General features: G+C 34.4%; 1 protein-coding gene across 2 annotated transcripts in view; it reads right to left on the reverse strand.

Moving 5' to 3' along the window:
* Positions 1–20531, reverse strand: part of LOC110454997 (band 4.1-like protein 3) — a 44014-nt gene extending 23483 nt beyond the window's left edge. For both annotated transcript variants that reach the window (XM_021504863.1, XM_021504862.1), the window contains exons 1-12: positions 20428–20531; positions 19963–20118; positions 10999–11106; positions 7635–7677; positions 7084–7159; positions 6754–6798; positions 5961–6140; positions 5453–5540; positions 2938–3090; positions 2391–2488; positions 1242–1438; positions 358–707 (exon numbers count right to left, since the gene is read on the reverse strand). In XM_021504863.1, coding sequence (XP_021360538.1) covers positions 358–707; positions 1242–1438; positions 2391–2488; positions 2938–3090; positions 5453–5540; positions 5961–6140; positions 6754–6798; positions 7084–7159; positions 7635–7677; positions 10999–11106; positions 19963–20088 — 1464 coding nt within the window. In that variant the 5' untranslated portion in view covers positions 20089–20118; positions 20428–20531. The remainder of the gene's footprint in view (positions 1–357; positions 708–1241; positions 1439–2390; positions 2489–2937; positions 3091–5452; positions 5541–5960; positions 6141–6753; positions 6799–7083; positions 7160–7634; positions 7678–10998; positions 11107–19962; positions 20119–20427) is intronic.
* Positions 20532–24029: the final 3498 nt, after the last annotated feature.

The following is a 24029-nucleotide window of genomic DNA, read 5'->3' on the forward strand; positions in this document are numbered from 1 at the left end:
TGTGGAGGGTGAAGGATAGCGATGGTTGTCACGAACTTGAGCCAGTGGACTTGTTTCACTGTCGCTAATACTATCTACGCCAACCTTCACAGAGGTTTCAATGGGTTTCCTCCAACCTTTTCCACCAGATGCCTTCCTTTTCCCTCCCTTGCGAAACCTTGACTGTTTGTTCTCTTCAAATGACACAGACTTCTTTTTTGACAAGCTACCTGGACTCTCAGAGTCGTTTTCAAAAAAATCGAGATTTGGATGTGAGTTAAGCGAATCTAATGAGACACTGTTAGTTGAAGTGGACCCTAGGTGATGTAAGTTCCTGGGGTCAGACAAGCGTTCTTGGTTATATGACAAGGTACGTACCATGCTTTCATTAAGGGGAGGTTTCTCCGGCAAACTTTCCGAGTCCTCGTCGCTCTCTCTCTGTTGATGTGACCGGTCTACATTGTTTTGCTCTTGTTGTTTCTTAGCCGCCATCATGACTGCAGCCAGGGGAGTCTGGACAGCATGAATCCTTTCCATTCTACTTTTTCTATCGGCTGGTTCCTCATGATCGTCATGACTATGTCTGTCCTCCTCATAATGATCCTCTGGTTCAGGATCTGACTCAACTGGAGGTTTGTTCTCTATGAAGCGATCTTCGTTATTGGGAGTTCTGGGACGTTTTTCTGGAGGGACTGGGAGGTCGCGAGGAGGCTCAGGACGGTACACCTCTGAAAAACAGTATATGTTACAAACTTAAAATAGTACTATCATACTGTAGATGGTCTATACAACCTTACTATAGGACCCCAATTACCCCAAAATGACTTGGAAAGTAAACACAATGTTTAAGTTGTTGACATGTCACTTAAATAAAAAAAATAACTACTTTTCTTGAATTTCAAAACATTTCTAATGCTGTCTTTTACATTTACTGTACATATCACATTGAAATGATTTATAACAACAAAATACTTCTCCAATCCTGGGGAGGCCCCAGCAGCCAAGTAAACGTTGGCTGGATCTCTGGTGTTCAGTAACCAATTGATACTGTAAAGCTCTATATTATGGTCATGTTCCATGTTCAGGTTTTGTTTATTTTACGATAAATATAAATTTGAACAAATTTATCTGAGAGTTATTTTAAATGACATATAACAAGAAGAGAAAATCTTTGCAATCGAGAAGGCCGTTTTATTAAATGCTGTATGTGATGTTCAAATGTGACAAGAATGAATGACCTTATTATCAAATGCACTACCTACCATCACGATTTCTTCGATTCGGGACCCGCCCATGGTAGGTAGCTCTTCGACTGTGGACACGATCAAAGTAGGGCGAGGGACGGTCAACACTGGCCATAGCCTGCTTTGTCTGGAACTGTGTGCGTCCAGAATAGCGGAATCTTGACCCAAAGCGAGGGAATGTGCTTTTTGCCTTCGGAAGTTCAATCTCTCTAAATCTGTAAGTATATATTCGTATTACAGTACATTTCAAAGCTTAATAGTGAAAATATACATATACATGCATAGTAATATTCTAGTTTACCATTTAAAGAGATAAAAAACAATGGATTATGAGAACTATACATGTTGTAAGTCACATCACATTGAAAAATCAACACTTCTAATTTCATAATATTAAAAGAACTGTTAACAAAATTGAAATTAATTTCTGAACACACAGACAATATGTCTGTTCAATGTATGGAAGAGTATTATACTTGAAAGAGTGTGTTTCTTCTGTTAGACCTAAGATTACCTGAAAAGGATGTGTTTCTGCTGTAAGACCTTAGTTTGCCTGAAGAGGATGTGTTTCTGTTGCAACACCTTAGTTTGCCTGAAGAGGATGTGTTTCTGCTTTAAGACCTTAGATTACCCGAAGAAGGGGTGTGTTTCTGCTATAAGACCTAAGATTACCTGAAGAAGGGGTGTGTTTCTGCTATAAGACCTAAGTTTACCTGCAGAAGGAGTGTGTTTCTGCTATAAGACCTTAGATTACCTGAAGAAGGAGTGTGTTTCTGCTGTAAGATCTTAATTTGCCTGAAGAAGGAGTGTGTTTCTGCTATAAGACCTTAGATTACCCGAAGAAGGAGTGTTTCTGCTATAAGACCTTAGATTACCCGAAGAAGGGGTGTGTTTCTGCTATAAGACCTAAGATTACCTGAAGAAGGGGTGTGTTTCTGCTATAAGACCTAAGTTTACCTGCAGAAGGAGTGTGTTTCTGCTATAAGACCTTAGATTACCTGAAGAAGGAGTGTGTTTCTGCTTAAAGACCTTAGATTACCTGAATAAGGAGTGTGTTTCTGCTATAAGTAAAGACCTAAGTTTACCTGAAGAAGGAGTGTGTTTCTGCTATAAGACCTAAGTTTACCTGAAGAAGGAGTGTGTTTCTGCTATTAGACCTAAGTTTACCTGAAGAAGGAGTGGTGTTCCACACAGATTTTCCACAGTCTTTTGGCATGCTTTACTGACTCCAGCTTGAATCCAACCTGACTCTGGAAATCTTCAAACTAAAAAAAACCCATTAACAAATAATTCAGAACATTTTCCAAAAATTCATGGATATTTTGTATCTTTCTTTTTGCTATAAACAATTTTATTGAATTAACTGCAAAGTCTTGTAATATTGGCTGCTTTGCACTGTTTTACAATACAATGATTCTATTTCCTTTTTCATAACTATTTGAAAATATGCAAAATTAAACATTATGATCTTGTCAGTAACATTAACATTTCTCTCAACCTTACGTAGAATGACCGTTCATGAATATGTTACTCTCCTATGAACTTTTAGAGTACTATGTCACAAAATGTTTCATTTGCTGATTACAAAAGTACCAGTCAACACTCCTGACGTCTTCGGGTCACACTTCGATGGACAATCATTATATCAACCAGTCAACTCTACTGACGTCTCGGTGTCATGATTTGTTGATAATAACTGTAAGTCAATATTTACCTCTCCTGGGCGCAGTTTGATGTAGAACTTGCTTCTTCTGTAGGACATCTTGAGAACCTTTGGCCAGACGAAACGGTTGATTTGTAGTTTATCCTTGAACACCAACAGACCAGTAGCACTTACTCCCAGCTGGATAATCACCCCCTCTGCATCCTGATAAAAAGTAACGTTCAGAATTGAAAAATGGGGCACAGGTAAGGGCTTATATATACCCCACCTGCAGATGTAACGATCACTTAATACAAATGTTTAAAAGTCCATATGCAGCAAGAAATCACAAAAGTTATAATGATGTGAAATGTTATTGATTTTAATTAAATCAAGTTTCAGTGTGTTGTCCCCATAAAAATTTTGACAAAGGATTGTCATATGTGCTGGGGCAAATTTATACTGAGCAAGGGGAGGTAACTGCCTGGCTTCAGTTACAGTCATTTCGAGGTTAACAAATCTTTTAATACTGAAACAATTGTTTGAATACGGAAGAAATCACAAATGTTAGGCTACCCAGGTTGTTCATTTGAAAAACGACAATAGAATTAAATACAGGTTCCATATATACCAGGTTTACCTGTCTTACAGGATAGAAATGGTAATAAATATGCAGGTTTTCTGATTAAATCTGTGTGTACTGCTCAGTGCTGTGACAATCATTTGTCAAAAATAAAGATATTTCTGCTTGTTTTCATATACAATAAATTGATCATGGTTAATTTAGATTGAACAAAAAGGAAAAGATAAATTGAAATAAAAACTTATATGATAATCTATTCACCAAAAAATAAAAACATTGATGACTGCTTGTCATATGTTGAGTAAAAGATTCTTCTTCTCCAGGTCATACGTTGCTTAACCAGTCCCCGCCATCAATAGCAATCAAACTTCAACATATTTCTCATTTGAGGATCCGTACAACATCAAGTGATATAAATCTAACCCATTATATAAACTTCTAGTATATATATAGCGTTAACATGTGAAATTACTACAGAGATGCATTTTATATTCACAAAATTCTCTTAGTTTAAATGTAATAAAAAAGGAATTGGTTATTGTGACTTGCTTTGATTATCCTTAAGGGTTCATACAAGAATTTAACTATTTTTCAGGCCTTTTTCGGTAAAATTGATGCCTTAAATCTCTCTCCATTTGCAAATTCTCACATTACACAAGTCAGGATGTGAAACCTGTCATATAAACACTGAACAATCCTAAAATCTAACACTGGTCAATTTCCAAAAAAGAGTTGCAACAAATTTCTCATTTTATTGAATTTTCATTTTTATTTGGAGAATAATTCCACAGACACACCAAAATTAATATACATGTACAATCATAGTTTAAAGATTATTAAGTCAAACTTGAGCCTCATTTTGACATTTCCGAAGACAGTTGTTAAATTTGGCGTATTTTGTTTTGCGTATTAACGAATGTAATGTGACCTATCAGCCCTGTGATTGGTTGAAAGTTTCAATTGTGACGTCACAGACTTGTGCAGACTACAAAATGATGGATTTTCAAATTTTAAGGTTGCATGAAAATGATCGTTTTACACAAATAAATGCCACAAATCTTGATTATGTGATAAAAAGGATCTTACACTTCTTTTCACTTCATATGAAATTTATGAAACTTGCCACGATTGTTTCGTTTTAGCTCGCCAACGGCTTGATAAATTGAAAAATTCTTAAGACTCGATTCATAAATCTCGTGAAATGTCAACTCATGTAAGATCCTATATATATCCACACGTAACGTTGAAGGCCAGGGATAACATGGCTTTGTTTGAAGAATTTTGATACCAAGCTATATTAATATAGCTACAATGACCTTGACCTTTGACCTGAACAACAAGAAAGTATCTTCTAGAAACATAAACAGCTTCAGAAATAATGAATAATTTAGTCAACAAACATCTGTAAATGGACTCATAATAATATATGAAGTTTCCTATAAATGAAAGAAATTATCAATATAAAGCTGCTGACAACTTGCGCTTATCAATAAAGCTGCAGACGGCTTGGGCTTATCAATGAAGCTGCAGACGGCTTGGGCTTATCAATAAAGCTGCAGACGGCTTGGGCTTATCAATAAAGCTGCAGACGGCTTGGGCTTATCAATAAAGCTGCAGACGGCTTGGGCTTTATCCTAACAGTTTACACAGCCATTGACTTTGTGGTAATCTATTATGCATAGAGCTAATAACAACCTCCAGTTGTATGTATTATTGATTTACAAAGGAAATCTAGGCAGCACTGCAGTACAGCTGTAATGGCTATGTTCTCTGTGATTCGTTGTCTCGCGCGAGTCTAAACCTGTTACACAAGGATTAGTATGTTTCATTACAATAAGATTACATTCTAACCACAACCTTGTGTTGCTGAGGAGGAAAACATTATTCAATATTATATATACATATCATTATAGATGAGAAACTATAAAGACATTATCATTAAATAAACGAGGATTTTAAAAACATTTGATTTTTTGAGAATATTTGACCTTTAGATTTGTATACCTTAGCATCGTGCAGCTCCACACCAAACATACTAAGTTTCTTAGCATTTTCTAAGAAACGAAGTTCAGCCTCCTCTGGTGTCTGTCCCCTGTGAACACATCATCAGACATTTACCCCACAAATAAGTTTTTTAATCTTATTTTACATCTCAAAATATAAATATGGATGTTTGACAAGAGCAACACCTGTTAACAGTTTAAACAAAAGGCCCAGAAGGCCTGTATAGCTCAACTGTACATGTATGAGCTGGCAGATCCCTATATACACTTAATATTTTGCATTAACATAACTGTACTATAAACATGCAGGCAATTTTATTGATATGAGTGAAACAATATCTTTAAAATAAAAATAATGCTGACAAAGACATCTCCACTATGAGCAAAACCCAGGGCTACAGATAACTTATTATTTCTTACCATTCTGTTAAAATTTGAAAAATTAAAATGAACTGCTAGGTGGCTCTAAAATAATGAAATTATAACTAGGAAGCTAAGAAATGACCTACTTGTGTGTTTTATGTAGATCGCAAATCTTCTTTAGCAGTTCCCTGTCTTGGTGAGGAGCAAACTGGATCTTTCTGATATAGTCCAAACCACGACCAAACTCCTCCACATCGTAGTCGCCGAGCTCTGATTGGACGGTGTACGACCCCAGCAAGGTGTACGTCACAAATGAGCATGGCAGTCTGTTATGACAAAAACATTGAACAGTTAACCCCCTAACTCAAACCCATGGGTTCAAGATAAATAAAGTTCAAGGAACACAAGGTATTGAAGAATTCAAGGTTGTTCTGAGATTGCCATATATCAATCTGTTAAACTAAGATGAACAATGGTTTTACATTAAAAAAGGAAACACAATAAAAAGTAATTGATTTATCATTGTAAAACGTAAAAACTGTGCAGTAAAATGACGCCTGTATATAACGAAAAGAAACAATAAAAACACTGCTTTGACATGAAGGAACAACAGGTATTAAAGGAATAACAGAGTTATCTAAGAAAATGTAAGGATATGGTCAGGACCAAGCAAAAATGTTTGATGAACGGAGGTAACTGAGTAATGTGTGGTCGGGGAAGTGATATTTACTGTAATAACAACATGGATGTGTTTATCTTGTATACACTACAGGGTACTGTACCTCTGGCAATTCACTTCTCTATTATTATCAATGATAACATCTAGCTATGTCATAAACATTTGTCTTTACTTTGTATAATTGTCATAATAATTGTGATGTACAGCACTGTACGTCCCCATCCAATCCAGTCGGACACAACTTGAGTAATAATACTTACTTTTCGCTGACGATATCCCTCCTTATTTGAAGACACAATTGATATCTGCAGAAAACAATACAACACTATAATCATGTATACTATTACACTTTATATATAATTCTACAAAATGCACACTGACCTTCACCTCATCCAGTTACAGAAATGTATTACAGGTTTTATTAACAATCTTAAGGCAGATAAAAAAGAAACAAATCTCAACAGAAACTTGAAAGGAAAAATTAAAATAAAAACCATACCAACCTCTATCAATAATTATAATATTGTATTGTATAATTTTCTTTACACCACTTTAATATTTTGACACCTTTTCATGAGTTCTTTACTGACCTGGTAATGTCCTCATGAAGTTGCTGGGGGTCTGGAGGATAAAATTTTACTTCAAAGTTGAACTCCCAAGGACCACCTGGAAAAAAAAGAAGACTATTTGTAAGCAACATAAAATACATACGGTAGTACATGTAGTTAAATGTGAAGCAGAAATGTAATATTGGGCAAATATGGATTTTTCTCAGTACACAGTATTCAATCAGGTTAAGTTAAAGTGATCATGACTGCACTCATTGTCAAGTTCATCACCTGGGCCCATATACCATATACATGTATATGTATTTGGGATGCCATGTAATTCTGTGATATTAAATACAGCCATTGAAATTTGTGAAAGCAAGGTAAAAAATCTTTATCTTCTCACCTTTCAAATGTGGATGGTTAAGTTAGTAATTGGAGAAAAATCCTAACATACACTCTAAATAAATACTGATTTAAAGCCATGATTTGCATTTAGTAGAACGTTGCTCATAAAATATTTGTTAATTTGTGATTAAATTTTGTGTTTACATGGACAAATTGTTATAAATATAGATTAAACAAGTACTTACTCTTGATCTGTTTGGACAGCTTTTTCAATGTGTTAACCCAATTCTGTAAGTAAAAGTATACATGCCAACATTTAAGAAATCAGTGATTACATTTTGTAGGACTATCAGTGTTTTTTAACATTCTTTTAATGAGAAAATATATTGAGGACTTCTGACAAGTTCTATGTTTATTTTCAAATGAAATCATGAGCAGATCTAGATCAGATAGATATCATTACATAATATTTTATATATATATTTATAATAGTTCTACCTGTGTCAACCATCTTTGTTACTACATACCTTTTGTCATGAGGTCAATAGTTAGGTCAATATATTTTTTTATAATTTTTAAAAATAGTGTATCTATTATGTTGTCAAGAAATAACTTTAGTAACCATAACAACACTTTGCTTGTCTCTTGTAGATTGATCACTTGTTTCATTTGCTTGTATGATTGATCACTTTTTAAAGCGAAATTGTTGTCAGAGAATATTTTTGGTAACTAGAACAACGAAGCTAGTCTCTGATTGATCACCATCTAATGCCAAATGGTTGCCAGGGAATAATTTCAGTAACTACAGCAACAAAGCTTGTCTCTGATTAATCCCCCTCTACAAGCTTCCAAAGATCCTCTTACCTGGCCAGACATCTACATAAACCCAATACCAGTGTATAACAGTATCACTGGTCATGCAGCTCAAAATTGCCATATCAGGTAAAGCCTACACATAAAATATTAGCAGGGTGAGAAAAAAGAATTGTGGAAATAGATTTATTCCTCCTCCAATTAATAATTTCATAGATACAATATACATGTACAAAATGTACGTATATGTATGTTTTCAGAATAACTAACGATGGTATGACAGTATGAGAACTTTTCGGCTTTTTATAATTTATCTGACATGTTATTTGTAAACCTACTTTACTGGGAAGTAACTAACATACTATTTATTTCAAATTAAATTTGGTAAATTTAATATATACTGCCTATTTATGTCCTCAACATCCACCAAACCTATAATAGATTTGATGTAGATGAGAACATATCTCTTTTGTCTACACATTCATTAACTAGTCCATATCGAAACAGACAAAATGTTTGTATTTTATGAATGTCATAGTCAACGTCTGACACAACTTGATTGTCTACAGTCTATTAGTCTCGGCTGAGGATACAACATGATAAATCAACCTACAGCTAATTCTGTCAATACCGTAAAAACCCATGTAATTTGCGCACTTTTTTTTCAGAAATTTAATACCCAAAGTGGGGGGTGCGTAAAATACACAGGTATAGAAAATTTAAAGTTTTTTTCAGGAAAAGATCGATGATTCTGGGAGATCGCCATCTTGGATTCTTTCCCTTGGTACACGGAACTCTAAGACAAATGACGATCAACAAATTTATTTATGTCAAACATTAATAAAAGATACATAATGTGTTGTTATGTGAGTTTATGTGAAAAGTATTATTAAATAGGTAACTGTTAACAAAAAAAGTGTAGCCAAATTCCTATGCCAGAGAATCGCCGATCAACTTACGACATCTCGGTGCGTTTCCCCATACTATTACGAAAATGTAGTTGTTCAATTTAAGCTCCGTTCCATGTAAGTTCTGTAAGGTTTTTTCAAATCGCCTATGCTAAACGTATAGCATGTTTTTTTTCCAGCTCACTTTCATGTTGATCTCGCGTCTAACATTACGTAAACACGTGATTGATAATAACCTCGTGAATTATTTCAATATTTATTAAATGAAGCATCGTAAAAATAGTCTGCGTTAACTATTTTTTTCCTTGGAGTAGATTTGAAGAGGATGTATTGATTGTCCACGCTTCTAGTATAAACATATTTTTTATAATCCCTTATCAGTCAAATCAGTCTGTTGTTATGACAATGCAGTAGGGCTTCGTAATTCACGCCACGTGTTGGTGAGTGAAAAAACAACAACACGGTCCGTCAATCGCGACTGCAAATCATTTCATTTAGTAGAGCTATTGTTAACGGGTAATCACAGAGATAGTGTTAGCTAATTACTGCATTGTAATTTGTAATAAATATCGCTAAACCACGGACTTAGATAATCTAATTCCGTGGCCAAACTGAACTGTGACATGACCTAGTTTGAAGTGACGTAACCCAAGCCGCCATTATGAGCCCTTCTCACTGATCGTAATTATGATCAATAAAAGGTATCTAATTATGTCTTTCACCAGGAGATATGCACCAGCGGTTACTAAACATCGAATTACTTATTAATCGATATGTTTTTGCAAGCAAGTAAATGTTTTATGTAAATATTGCTAAAATGAATTGATGTATGCCGATATGCGCACACGTGTGTGTCATTTGTGATCAGATAATTTAAAGAAAACAAGCAACAAAATACACATTTTATGTACTTTCTTCTTGGTTTAAAATATCATTTTACATCAATGAAAAAAAAATCATAGAAATATATTTCAAAAAAATATATTCAGAGATCGATTTTCGGAGTATGATCGGTTTTTTTCCAGATTTTTTGGGTGCGCAAAATATTGGAGTAGAAGCTTTTTTCCCCGATTTTCAGCCTCAAAAAGTACCTGCGCAAATTACACAGGTGCGCAAATTACATGGGTTTTTACGGTAGTCTGATACAACATCCTATAAGTCAGTCTACAGCTAATTCGGTCAATAGTCTGATACAACATCCTATAAGTAAGTCTACAGCTGATTCTGTCAATAGTCTGATACAACGTCCTATAAGTAAGCCTACAGCTAATTCTGTCAATAGTCTGATACAACATCGTATAAGTCAGTCTACAGCTGATTCTGTCAATAGTCTGATACAACATCCTATAAGTCAGTCTATAGCTGATTCTGTCAATAGTCTGATACAACATCCTATAAGTAAGCCTACAGCTAATTCTGTCAATAGTCTGATACAACATCCTATAAGTCAGTCTACAGCTGATTTAAGGGTCTTATATAAATGTACAACTTTATAAGATGGTCTACAGTCTACAGCTGATTTAAGGGTCTTATACAAATGTACAACTTTGTAAGATGGTCTATAGTCTAGACCTGATATAAGGGTCTTATATAAATGTACAACTTCATAAGATGGTCTACAGTCTAGAGCTGATTTAAGGGTCTTATACAAATATACAACTTTATAAGATGGTCTACAGTCTACAGCTGATATAAGGGTCTTATACAAATGTACAACTTTATAAGATGGTCTACAGTCTACAGCTGATTTAAGGGTCTTATACAAATGTACAACTTTATAAGATGGTCTACAGTCTAGAGCTATCCTGTATGTACATTGTTATGACTAGAGTTTGTCGCTACAGTAATGGAGGTACTACTTTGTCTACAATCAGTTGTCCAATCTTACCTTCAAACCTGTTGAAGAATCTATGTAGGACAGTCCGAAATAATCTTTTTCTAATACATCCAAATTGTCACAGCATTTATCAAACAGTATACACCCGACAGCCCTTTTCTGTAACATACAAAATTACATAGCATGAAAGAATATTGTTCTGTTAACTCAAACCTCTGACAATATATCTAAAAAATAATTATCTGGATCACTTACACTTCATTCAAATAAGCAACAATGGAAGGGAAATCACTTTCTAATTATATGGAACTACTAACAAGTATACAAAGTTCATTGGTTTAATTATTAATGGACTAAATGTTGGTTTAATCATAGAAATATCTTACAGAGTTTTAATATTAATCTTTTTGTCAGAGCATTTAGTAGTCATGGAAAATGTTTTACATTCCTAAAAATCACCAAAAATCTATATAAGAATGTTCCTCGTATGACATAACATATACATGTACACCTGCAGTCATTTATAGATAATTTATATGTCAACAGAAATTCTACAACAGCACCAGTACAAAGAGCATCTTTGTACACCCTCTATGGGAAATGACATCCCTTACATGGAGGTATAATTGCCTACTACATGTAAACACTCTATCCAAATATCCCCAGGCTACAGGTACCTCATACTCCCGCAGAGTGATAATGACCCAAGGAAAACCCAGGTGATGTTTATAGACTACATGTATATAACCATGACGACAGGGATACCTGTTTACCTGTTGTAGGTAGTTCACAGACCACATATCATTGAAGTTACCAGACCATTATCATTCAATTATAAAATACTTACCCTACCAAACAACAAAGTAACAGATTTCACCTGATGATCAAATTCATCGCGGGAATACCTTTCCGATTATCTCTAACTGTATACATTTTTTGAGACATATGACGTTCTGATAGCATCTATAAAAGCTGTACTGTTCTACAGGTACATCTGTACCTTTACAACTGTCTTCATGAACCCTACAATAATAGACCGCAAGATAAAGACAAGTGCACTAAATCTTGTTAGCTTCATTTTGCCATTCCTTAGCCAAACAATACTTTCAACTTATCAAGTCTTGTTAGCTTAATTTTGCTTACCTTGGTTGAAACATATTTCAACTTAATTAAACGCTCAACAAATCAGGAAGTTTTGGTTTACAAAAACATACCAAATACTGATGTTTTTTCTGTCAAATGTTGAAATTTGGATACAAACACATGTGGAAACATTTGTTAGCTACTTAATCCTAATCATTGTGCTTTAACAATGTAGTGCTGTTTATGCATGTTTTCATAGATTATACATCATAAATATTAACATAAACTGTCACAAAAACATTTTGAAAATTTTAGTGACGGTATCAAGTAAATGTGAACGATACGGATGATACACATATCTACCTGGTTATCTACCTGATTATATACCTGGTGTATACAGGTGTAATTTTTGTACATTTATATGACTAAACTTGCAGCTATTAGAAACAAGATGCTTTTATGAAGAAAAAATCAATTCTATATTATATATACTATAATAGCGTTCATTGAAGTGTTAACAAATTATAACAGTATAGTTATACCAGCTCGCCTGGTGTATATATATGTATATATACTAGACCTTTAAATAGGAGATACTCAGAGTTGTGGTGGTGAGGGGGGACAGATAGAGTTAACAAGGTCATTTCATGCTGTGTTACACATAACAACAAGCTCAGGCCTGGGAACCAGCCCCTAACCCTCATGTAAATTGCGAAATTTTTCTGTATTTAAAGCACACATAATATAAAAACCAACAGTATCGACTTACCTTTATGTACAGAAAAGAGTGCTCTCCCTGAGAAATTACAATATGTCTTCTATTACCTAATTTCTACATGATTTTTTCTACATTTTTTGTCCCTTTTTGAATGAGGAAAATCAAGCAGATTTTATACAAAATTGGGAAAATATATTTTTTAAGAACATACCATTAACATTAAGTTTATGTTTACTAAACTTCCATCAGTCTTAAGCTTTAATGTGTTAAAAACATACTCGTATATCATTAGACTTTATTTTCTGACAAATCATATTCCTTCAAGATTGTGCAAATTGTTCACATTTACCCAGGTAAAATGGGGGAAAATATCAACATTATGACATACTGATGTTATAAGGAACACAAATGTGCATTCATTTATTCATGCATACATGTGTATTTATTAATATTATCTTGCTATTAAACAGACTCAATTTGGAGAAAACGGGATACAGTTTATACAAAACCGTTCAACATTTAACCAAATGGTTGCCTTTTTTGTGCCAATGTGATGCACCGTAGGGTTACAATTACCTAGGCTATTCCATTGATTATGATTGGTTAATTGATTTCGTTGGAATAACTGCCCTTTAAATTGCTTGATTTCAACCAAATATAGTATGAAGAAACAAATTCTAGCATGCACCACATATTGTAAGTCCTACACTAATTAAGTCTACGCTTTGGTTGATTTCATGCATCCTAGTTGAAACAGTTCAAGTGGTGCAGAAATACTCCGCGACAACAAAGCACTAACTGACCGAACGGGACCGAACTTACAAAGCTTATAATGCAGTTTTGGAGTTTTTTGACAAATACATAATAATACATCACATGCTTATAAGTATTCCAGAGGCCAGCCTCGTTTACTTTCCAGAAATGGTTGCAGCAGATGTGGGAAAGGGGTACAAATCTCAACAACTTCACTATACAGCTACAAAATGCTCTCAAAAGTGGGCTAGGGATAATTTGTTTGTTAGAAATTATTATGGAACTAGTTTTTATATGAGACTCTTTATCATCCAGAGACCCTGATACTAGCCTGAAGTTAGTCTGAAGGAAAACAGAAGCTGTAAGAGAACAGTATGTTTATATTATAATATATATATCACAAATAGGAGAGCTAAGCTCGCCTATTCATGATGTACATTGTACCAGGTATATACAAGTTTGTAAATATCAACAGAAACACTGATTTTGGTCCTTAAAATATGAAAAAAGGGTTCAGCATGTTGCTTAGACTCCTTAAAATGTCTCAACCTTATAAAAATGAACAGCCTCTTGACTGAGGTGATCCGACACTCACTGTCTGAAAAAAACTTGTTAAAAAATATAAACTAAAGTGGGATGCTGACACCAGCTAAAGTAGTCACCCCCATTCTCTGAATAGGTGAGCTTATTTATAGAATTTATCAAAATAGTCATAACCTTCTAATGACATATTCTGAAGAAAAAGGTACATTTTGTATTTCATTCATCAATTTTGTTAACTTTTTTCACAAATTTTTATGTTATACATGTTATACTTGTCACATGTGTACATTTTATTTTGTTTTGTTTAACAAACTTTTATGAATTTGGATCAACTAATATCTGCCTGGATTGAAGGGCCTAATTTTTCATTATCAGCCAATGATCAGATCTGCTGTAAACATCCCATGTGAATGTACCTGTAAATACAATTGTGTGTAAAATACACTACGGGCCAGATATCTAATCTATTTATAAATTTCTTATCGCTGTATGATAAACTCATCAGATGTGAGTAATCGTAAAATAAGCATTGTACAGAGTTCAAATTTACACCTATGGTAGAGACAGGCTCTTGGTGTTGACAGGAGTGAGTCAGACTAAGTGAAGATAGCTAATCAATGTCGCCTGGAGGCTTGGTCATCAAAGTCTGGTTAGCTAATCACTATCACCTAAAGCTGAACTGGTCATAATCAATTTATAGAATTCCTGCATGTTTATGACATCATTATCTTTTTTTTTTAAGATTTAATCACCAATTTAAAACAGGATTTCGATTGATACTGTATGTGTACCAGGAGAGTTTAGTTTAGTGAAACATTCATTGGTATACATTAAACGTTTGTATTACCCATAATTCTGTGCTTCCTTGTTGATATAAAAACGAAAAATGATCAATGTACCTGCGGTTGTTTACCTTTAGAGAAACTTTTTTTAATACAGATAAAAACTAACCAGACTGATAAAAGGATCCAGCTTACATGTATTCCATAGCTTATCACTGTTGGGAGTGGAACTACTCTTTAAACGTTGTTTTGATAGTAAACATGCTGATATGTTGGTTACAAAACTATTTAATAGGATAGAGTTGTTGTCCACCGACTTCAGTAGGCTACGTCACATATCACACTATACAGCTATTATCCCACTATTGGCCGAGACGGTCACATCTGTATTGACTCGGGTGAATCCATTTCTGGTCTGTGAGGGGTACATATTGCAATAAAGTCAAATGTGCCAGAAAAAGATTTACAACAAAATCAATACATGTTCTGATGTGAACCTCGTGGGTTTTGCTTGCATTGTATACAAATTTTACTTCAGCATTGTCACGTTTTTACTAAATACATATTATCCACTTTAAAGACTCGTAAAATGTAAAGCCGGTGTCATTGTATATGTACAGTGCTGGATGACGGGATTTTGACCTGGACGAGAGGTAAAAATCACACATATATGAACAGGTTAACCCCATGGTAAAGATGGTACAGTCTATTAGACAGTTACAAAGCAGTGACAGTGCAAGGCTTTCATTTGCAAATGACCTTGACCTTGCATTTCACAATCAAATCAGTTTTTCAGAAGTATGGATGCATCATATTACCCATGTCAAATAGCATGTCCTTTTAAAACTAACAGTTATACATGTATATATAAATACTTTCAGTGAGTCAAAAACATACTTCAAGGATGTACTAAACCCCTGCAGTGACCTTAAATCAACCCACAATTGCCAATATATGTTCAGTTGGTAAAAACTTTGAAGGAACTATAATTTCTACCATGTATCCGGTTAGACTTTTATGATTAATTTATTTCCTTAAAGATTTTTTTTAATTAGCGGTAATTATTGGGAGTGAGTAATGTCTTGAACAAGCAGGTAATTACCTCTAATAGTCTACAGTTACAAGGTATATATAATTATATTGTATCAAAATACATGTATTAGTAAAAACATTCAGATCGACATCTTGGCTACTAACCTTCACTGCTTCATCACAATGTATAACATGAGGAACAATACTAGTTTACGTAATATGCAAAAAATGAAATGACACAGGTGCCTAAATCACAGTCTAACATGGTATTCATGAGATGACTGTCCACCACTGTGCACTTAGTGTACATGACTTTTTTATCATGGTAATATACCTGGTTTTATGGGAAGTACATCCTGGAAAGCCGATCACAGACTAACATTGGGGTATATACATAAAATACATTTAAGTCACATAGATCTCAATCTCACTTAGCTAGCTGTTACCTTTACACTCAAACAATTTTTAATGCTATGATAAAAAATCTACAAACTGCTACAACAGTGGGCATCATTTATATAAGTGCATCAAGTGTGTTCACATTCTGATCTCGCCCATGGTGGGAATATATATATACAGCCATGACGAGTCTGACAAAATATTATTTAGGCACAAATGTCAAGAACTAGTCATCAGCATTTGAACCAGTGTTCAAATTGATCCTGAGCATATTATTTTTCTATTTTTTTTTGTAAGCACACTAAATGAAAAAGTATTAAATGTGTCCTAGAATAGGTATCAATGCAAGATAATTATAGGTATTGTTTTAAAATATTATTTACAAACTAAACTAAATTTCATCTGAGCTTTAGTAAATATTATTTTTGGACTCTCTATGAAATAGTATCTTAATTAGCATTTTTGACCATTTTCTCCGAAAATTACTAAAATTATAAGGCTGCAGCTGTTTACTAAGCTGTCATGTATACCAATACGCACTTTGACGTTTTGACTGGTGATGTACCGTGTCAATTATGTAATCGAATAGGGAGGCCAACAATAGGACACCAAGACTAATTAGAGAAAACCAGCCTGTCGCACCACAAGCGAACAAGTTTTCAACTGAGGCTAAATCAGCCAAAGCTGGATTACTCACAGAATATCATTATTTATTTAACTGTAATGACCACCAGATAGTGCAAAATAGAAGAAAATTTATGTCGAGATACTATTTTGAAAGTCCTAGTACTTTAAAGTTTAATACATTATTTAATTATGTCAATAATGAAGAACTAATTTCACTTATAAAATTCCTTAATCACATAATTGAGCGAATTAACACTGGCCATTAACACCATGATTTATATGTAAACTGTACTCTATATATATGTATATAATTCTCTACACTGTAACCAGTTTGCGAGAATAAAAACTTCTCATTGTCATTGGCACCTAATTTTCAAACATCCTGAAGACTATGACTATTCCTGGAACATCTATAAACAGTCCCAACTCCGGGGTAAAATAGTTTTGACTTTTCACTGAAAAGGCATGAAACAATAGAATTGTTACCTATTTATATTAGCTGCTAATGAAGTGCACACAAGGACAATTGCGTGATCTGACCTATTCCTATTTTTGATTGGTTCATGTAGTGTCTGCTAAGCCAATCAGGTAGGTTGTATTAAAGGTCTAAAGTCGGCTAGGACAGCTCAATTTGCTCAGGTATGCCCCGATAATTACTACCACTAATATTAGCCAGGACATTTAAAGACATCAACTGGTCTTCTCGTACAAAACACGAATCGGGTATACTACAAACAAAAGCTTTCTAATCCTATTTTTTGTGTAGGAGTGAACATGATACCAAACATGTTATTTCCTGTATTGTATATGTATACAGGTACAGGTACTAAATCTATACCTGTGTTAGGTAAGTATACATGAACCTGTACTATATATATACCTGTGTTATGTACCTGTACTAATCTATACCTGTATTTGTCTACTTTGTCTTACTATATATACCTATACTAATCTGTACCTGTATTTGTATACTTTGTCTTACTATATATACCTGTACTATATATATACCTGTATTATGTACCTATATACTATCTATACACTTGTTCTTATCAAGGTAAAGTCATGCTGCAGGTTCATCTGTTTTCAGTTCATGGTCAATACTTAGCTTTACATTTATGAAATAATAATTACATGGTTTTGCGTTAGGCTCCATTTCTAAAATATTTAACTAATGATGTCATGTATTTTACAATTCGCTTTAGAAATGTCATTCAGATAAATAAATACTCAAAAAGTTAACATTTTTTCCGATAAAATACAATTTAACAGTGTATTACCTTCTTCAGTACATTATCATAAGATATTGCAGTGATCGGAACTACAATGTATAAGCTTAAAGCATTGCATTTAATCAAGCTAACCTCAATGTGTGCACATAGACATAAATGTATGAAAGGATACAAACTAGATCAATGACTTTATCCAAATAAAGTTCATGACCTCCTCTAGATAAGGTCACTACTGGGGTATGACTACATCTACTGGAAATTTTGTATTTTGTATTTTGTGACACATTCAATGTCAACAAGGCTATAAGTAAGTCTTTAAAGTACAATAGTAAACCTGGATCAGGCTAGTGCATGTACATGTGGGTATATTTAGGATGAAATAGGTAGGAATATATTGGATGAATAAGTAGGTATTTATAGGAATATATTGGATGGAATAGGTAGGTATTTATAGGATGGAAGAGGCAGATATGTACAGGAAGGAATATATTGGATGGAATAGGTAGATATTTATAGGATGGTATAGGTAGATATCTATAGGAGGGAATTGGTAGTTATTTATAGGATCGTAGAAGTAAGCATTTAAAGGACGGAACAGGTAGGTATTGATAGAATGGTATAGGTGATATTATAGGATTATAGAAGTAGGTAATTATAGAAAGGTATTGGAACTGGGAAATGACCTTGATATGAGTGAAAGAAATAAAAAAGATTTGAATCCAAAAACACAAGTTCATTAAAGGATACATGATTTGAATGGTATGATTTAGTCAATTAAGTATCGTATTAATTTTTTTCAGAGAAAAACATTTTTGTGACAGTATTGAGCAAACCAACACAAATCTAAACCAAGCCAGGCTCTATGCAGGTAAACAGAACTCTTATCAAGGTTGGCTCAAGTTGCATGGTTTGCCCAAAGCCGGATTGGTCACCTTTCTTTCCTTGTTTACGTACTGATAAATATCAACTAAAGTCGGGTGTGAACTCCCCTGGTATCCAGTGGCTATCTTGACATATATCTGATGACAGGACTGATTTATATTGAAAGCACCTTAATGTTTTCAAGGTGTCACTGTAATGATGAATGGGTAAGCATGGCTGCTACAGTATGGTTATCATGTGCATTTGGATTGTTTTATAAATGTTTTACCAAATCCTAGAGAGGCTGCGCATTACAGCAATATCGCGACACACTAATCTGTTCACCAGAACAGGTTGCAGCTGGTGATGCCCTGACTATTGCTACAAGCAGTGATATTCTGTCGATGATATGGCACACTACTTTCATATCATCAGAATCAGAAGTGCACTGCAGTCTAACCTCATACTGCCGAATATAAGTATTCTGCAAATCTTGTAAATAGTGATTAAAGAGGTTGTTCAACAATGAAATTTTGTATGTACATGTACAGCTATTTGAAAATACAGCCATTATGCATGCATCTTCTAAATTGAACGCTTCGATTCCAAACGATTATCATTGATATACAACTTGATGTTATTTCTGGTCCATCAACATACCTAGATTTATAGCACATAAGTAAATACCGTAGTTGTGTACTTCGTGATAAAGGTATACTTTTGACAATAGGCCATAAAGCCATAACATGCCTGGGGTCATCTTAATTCTGACAAGTGACATGGGATCCCACCTTGACTGCAGTACCTCTGACTTCCACAGGTAACAAGACCTAGTCAACATTTTAAATCCAGGTATGATCACTGACCCAATAAAACAAACCAGTCACCTAATTTGACTGTGACATTCTTCGAATAACTAAGACATTTTTCAAATTTCTGTTTGTGCTTTTGTGCTATATTAATTTGATACACTTGAATTGATACGTACATCAACATCTGTTTCGAACAGTTTCCCGTCCAGTAGTGTGACTCTGCAAATGACGCTCCGAGCAGACCGCACCTGTGCAATTCTTCTCGTAGTGTGAGGAGCGCCAGGATCCTCTTCTCTCTCCATGTTTATTTCAGTCTATAATTGTGTATTTACCTGTGGACACACGTGCGAGAAAGAGACGTTAACATTCATTATGAAACTGAATTCAAATCAAACAGCTTCTATAAATCTTCAAAAATTGATTCCAGAATTTTGTTTCAAACCTTGTATCAACAATATAATATATATACCATATTTACGTGCGTATTTTTTGCAATTATCATTCGCTTCCTTATTCACCGGTCAGACCAAACAGGTGAATAACATCAGGTACGCTATTGTACAGGTAAATCAACCACGTTAAAAGACAACTTAAACTTATTCTCTGCATAAATACAAGTGCATAATATAGTTCATACAGACCTTAGATGAGATATCGTTAAATTTTGTAATCATTGCGTCCTACATGATAATCCAAGATGGTCCCAGCCCAACGCTTACTAAACACAGCGCCACCTGGATGACGTCACCAGCCAGGTATGTCGCTGTGTAAAGCACAGGTAAGATGAAAGGTGTGCGGCGAATATCGTGAAATTGAGGACACAGATTTTACTGTCATCTTAATTGAGAGTTAATCGTCCAATGAACGAGGTCTTGACAGTTTCATTAAAGGATGGGACACCATGGACAAACAAATGATCTGATGACAATAAATAATGAATTATGGAGGTTATATAAAGGGTTTTTATTGTAACTGAAAATTAAAAATGGAAAAATATAGTTTTTTTTTATTATATTTAATACGTGAAAAAATTGTTTGTTATAATTTCACATTCATTTAAAACTGGTCAAAAAAGTAATTTTAGGTTTAGCTGCAAAATTATAATAAACGTTCTTTCTATAGACCCTTTATTGTAAGGTCAAGTGTACCGTGCCTTGTATTTTTGTTTTATTTGTAATATGTTTTTTGAATTGTCATCACGGTTTTATTGAAAAGTTATTGAGAAAAAGAAAAAATAACAATTTTAAACTTTTGTCAGATCATATTGCTGTATTAAAAAAAAAATCAAAAAAAATCAATGTAATTGTTTCATCAGATTATCTTATTCTGAGTTGCTATCATACCATAATGTAATAAGTCAATTTAATCTATAAACATTATTTTCACTATTATTATAATAATATGCCGAAAGCATAAACCTTGAAAATCACTATTTATAAATCATGGGTAAAGCTTTGATCTGTTGACAATGTATAGATATACACTTCAGGGGTGATTAAAATTGTTTAGGCTTTATACTTTCAGATTTTTTAAACCAAAGTTTCAAGCAGGCACTAACTGATATCATATAGGCATGTTAGACATAGTGTTTTAAATATTTGGATTTTTTTTATAAGTGAAGCTGCTATAACTTAAATTCTTATCAAGTAAGACAGAGTTATCCCCCCTCATAAAACTAAGATATAGTTTAAAAAGTTCATTTACAGAGAATTAAAACATACATGACTACATTCAGACTACTGCCAGACCATGTGGATTTTCTCAAGCACCTACTGGCTATATCTGGACCCTGGGTCTTTAAGTTTTCAAGAAGTTGTTCACCGTAAAGAGTTGATGGAAGGGCCGACAGATGGATCACAACACTGCACCATATAACCTTTCAGGTGCATGCATACAAGCCTGGAGTGTTAAAACTAAAACAGTTTTTATGGGTACAGACTTACGCCATTTCCCACTGGAGGAGGATTTTAAAGGTATTGTTTTGTTTCCTGAATTTCCCTCTGTCCCTCAGCACTAATCTGATTATAAACGTTGAGCCCCTTTGATCAATTTAGTTCAATTCCTTCAATTTGTAGGGAAGGAAAATGCTTTTAAAGATTTACCCATTTCCCATATTTGGCCCTGCTTCTCTGCCCCCTGGAGGTGGGGGAATACTCTTTTATCTTGCACTAAATTGACTCCCTTGACCCCAATCCACTAAGATATACTCAACTACATGTAGTAGCTTTTTTAAAGGAAAAGTTGACAAACGAAGGACCAGGTGAGCTAGAAATAAAGTTATGTGTAGGGGACACAAAACCCAAAGCAAATACATGTAACATGCAGTATTTCTATATTTTAAGCAGTTTTTGAGGAGGAATATTCTTATTTTTTAATTCATTCCAACATTGTTATAAGCAACAATGTAGTCTAAATAAAGAGGCAAAAGATCATGTTTTTAAAATCTTTTAATTAACATTTTGTAATGCTTAGAAGGTACAATTTAAACAACAGAAATTAAAATCAATGGAAAGATTATCAAAGAGCAGGATTATTGCTTATATTAGCACTATCAGTTTCATTGGTTACATGTATATACAAGCCAAGGAGAGTGTGGAGTGGATGTCCACAGACAACCGGTACTTATAATGTAATCAGAGATGACAAGGGTATAGCTGGCCACATGTAAGTGGCCACAATGACATTCTACTTCCATAGGAGCAAAAATGTATAAAAAGTACTGTTTCATTGAAATAGCATGTTCTTTTTTTGGAAAGAATTACATGTTTGAAAAGTAGTCTATAATACTTTTAGTTTGCTTCAGATTTCCATATTATGAAAGATACACTTCCAAGGACCGCCCTTAAAATTAAAAAAGGTCCCCAGATCTTCAGCTTAATGTGGGCTATTATTATATGTCTGTTTTCAAACTCAATGTATCAGCACCAATTTTAGCAAGTGCAGAAGAAAAGTCAAGAAATTTTGTCCAAGGACAAATATTAAAGCAAATATTTCAAAATACTATCACATATTTAACTGCTAAAAGTTCTCTAAAAGGTCAAGAATCCAATATAGAACTTATAGCTTTCAAAGTTTTCCTGTGGAGCGTGCCCCTGGACTCCCCTTTCTTCTCCGTAAGCTTCAGTTTATACATATATGCTCTCACTCGAGAAGCTTCAGCTGTGCCTAAGGAGTTATCCTCATTGCCGTAGATATGTTTTGAAAGGGAGTTAACTCATTCACCCCTGAAGACTCTCCTCAAATTCAAAAGTTGGAATAGTTCTTTATGAAATGTCAGGGGTAAATGAGTTAAACCAGCTATGGTGTTCCTGTGATATGAAGTAGCTGTGTCTATGTGGCAGACTGGTAATCTTGAAACTATCACAAAAACAGATTGTCACCAATAGAGGTAATCATCAGATCCTTGTGAAGTAAAACTGACAAACTTTTTACCGGGCCTCACCAGATTTGTTTATATTTAATTGCATAAATTACACCAAACAATGGCTAAACTGTGCGAATTGGTTTGGCAAGTGGATTATTTAACTTGCTCCTGATTGCCTCAGATCTCAGTAAAAGACTGTTATATACACCGACGGTCAACATATTAGGACACAAGTTTTCCCTTTGATGTTGATTGTTGATTTGAAATTAATATAAAATAAAACAAGCGACCCAATGGGCCTGCATCGCTCACCTGGTATTAATCTCACACTTGTAATCTGAAAAGTGGACTAAAATAAATCTACAGGCAGAATATCAGTGTTTGATTCATAAGAACCTATTAAAAGATTTGAACACATGACGCCTGTGACCTTGAAAGCCGAACAAGGACATTATGTTGAAAGCGGGTCAAGATCATTCAATTGAACAAACATGGTAGTCCTTCATCCCAGCATGCTACACACCCAATTTCAGTACCCTGGACCTTTTGGTTATTGAGAAGAAGTCGTTTGAAGATTTTAAGACATATTACCCCTGTGACCTTGAAAGTGTGTCAAGGTCATTTATTAGGAAAAACTTGGCAGTCCTTTATCCCAGCATTCTACAGGCCAAAAATCAGTACCCTGGACCTTTTGGCTATTGAGAAGAAGTTGTTTGAAGATTTTAAGACATTTGACCCCTGTGACCTTGAAAGTCGGCCAAGGTCATTCATCCCAGCATGCTACATGCCCAATATCAGTACCCTGGGCCTTTCGGTTAATGAGAAGAAGTCGTTTGAAGAATTTAAGACATTTGACCCCTGTGACCTTGAAAGTGGGTC

This window comes from Mizuhopecten yessoensis, unplaced genomic scaffold (assembly GCF_002113885.1).
Source record: "Mizuhopecten yessoensis strain PY_sf001 unplaced genomic scaffold, ASM211388v2 scaffold8123, whole genome shotgun sequence".
Taxonomy (NCBI): Eukaryota; Metazoa; Mollusca; class Bivalvia; order Pectinida; family Pectinidae; genus Mizuhopecten; species Mizuhopecten yessoensis.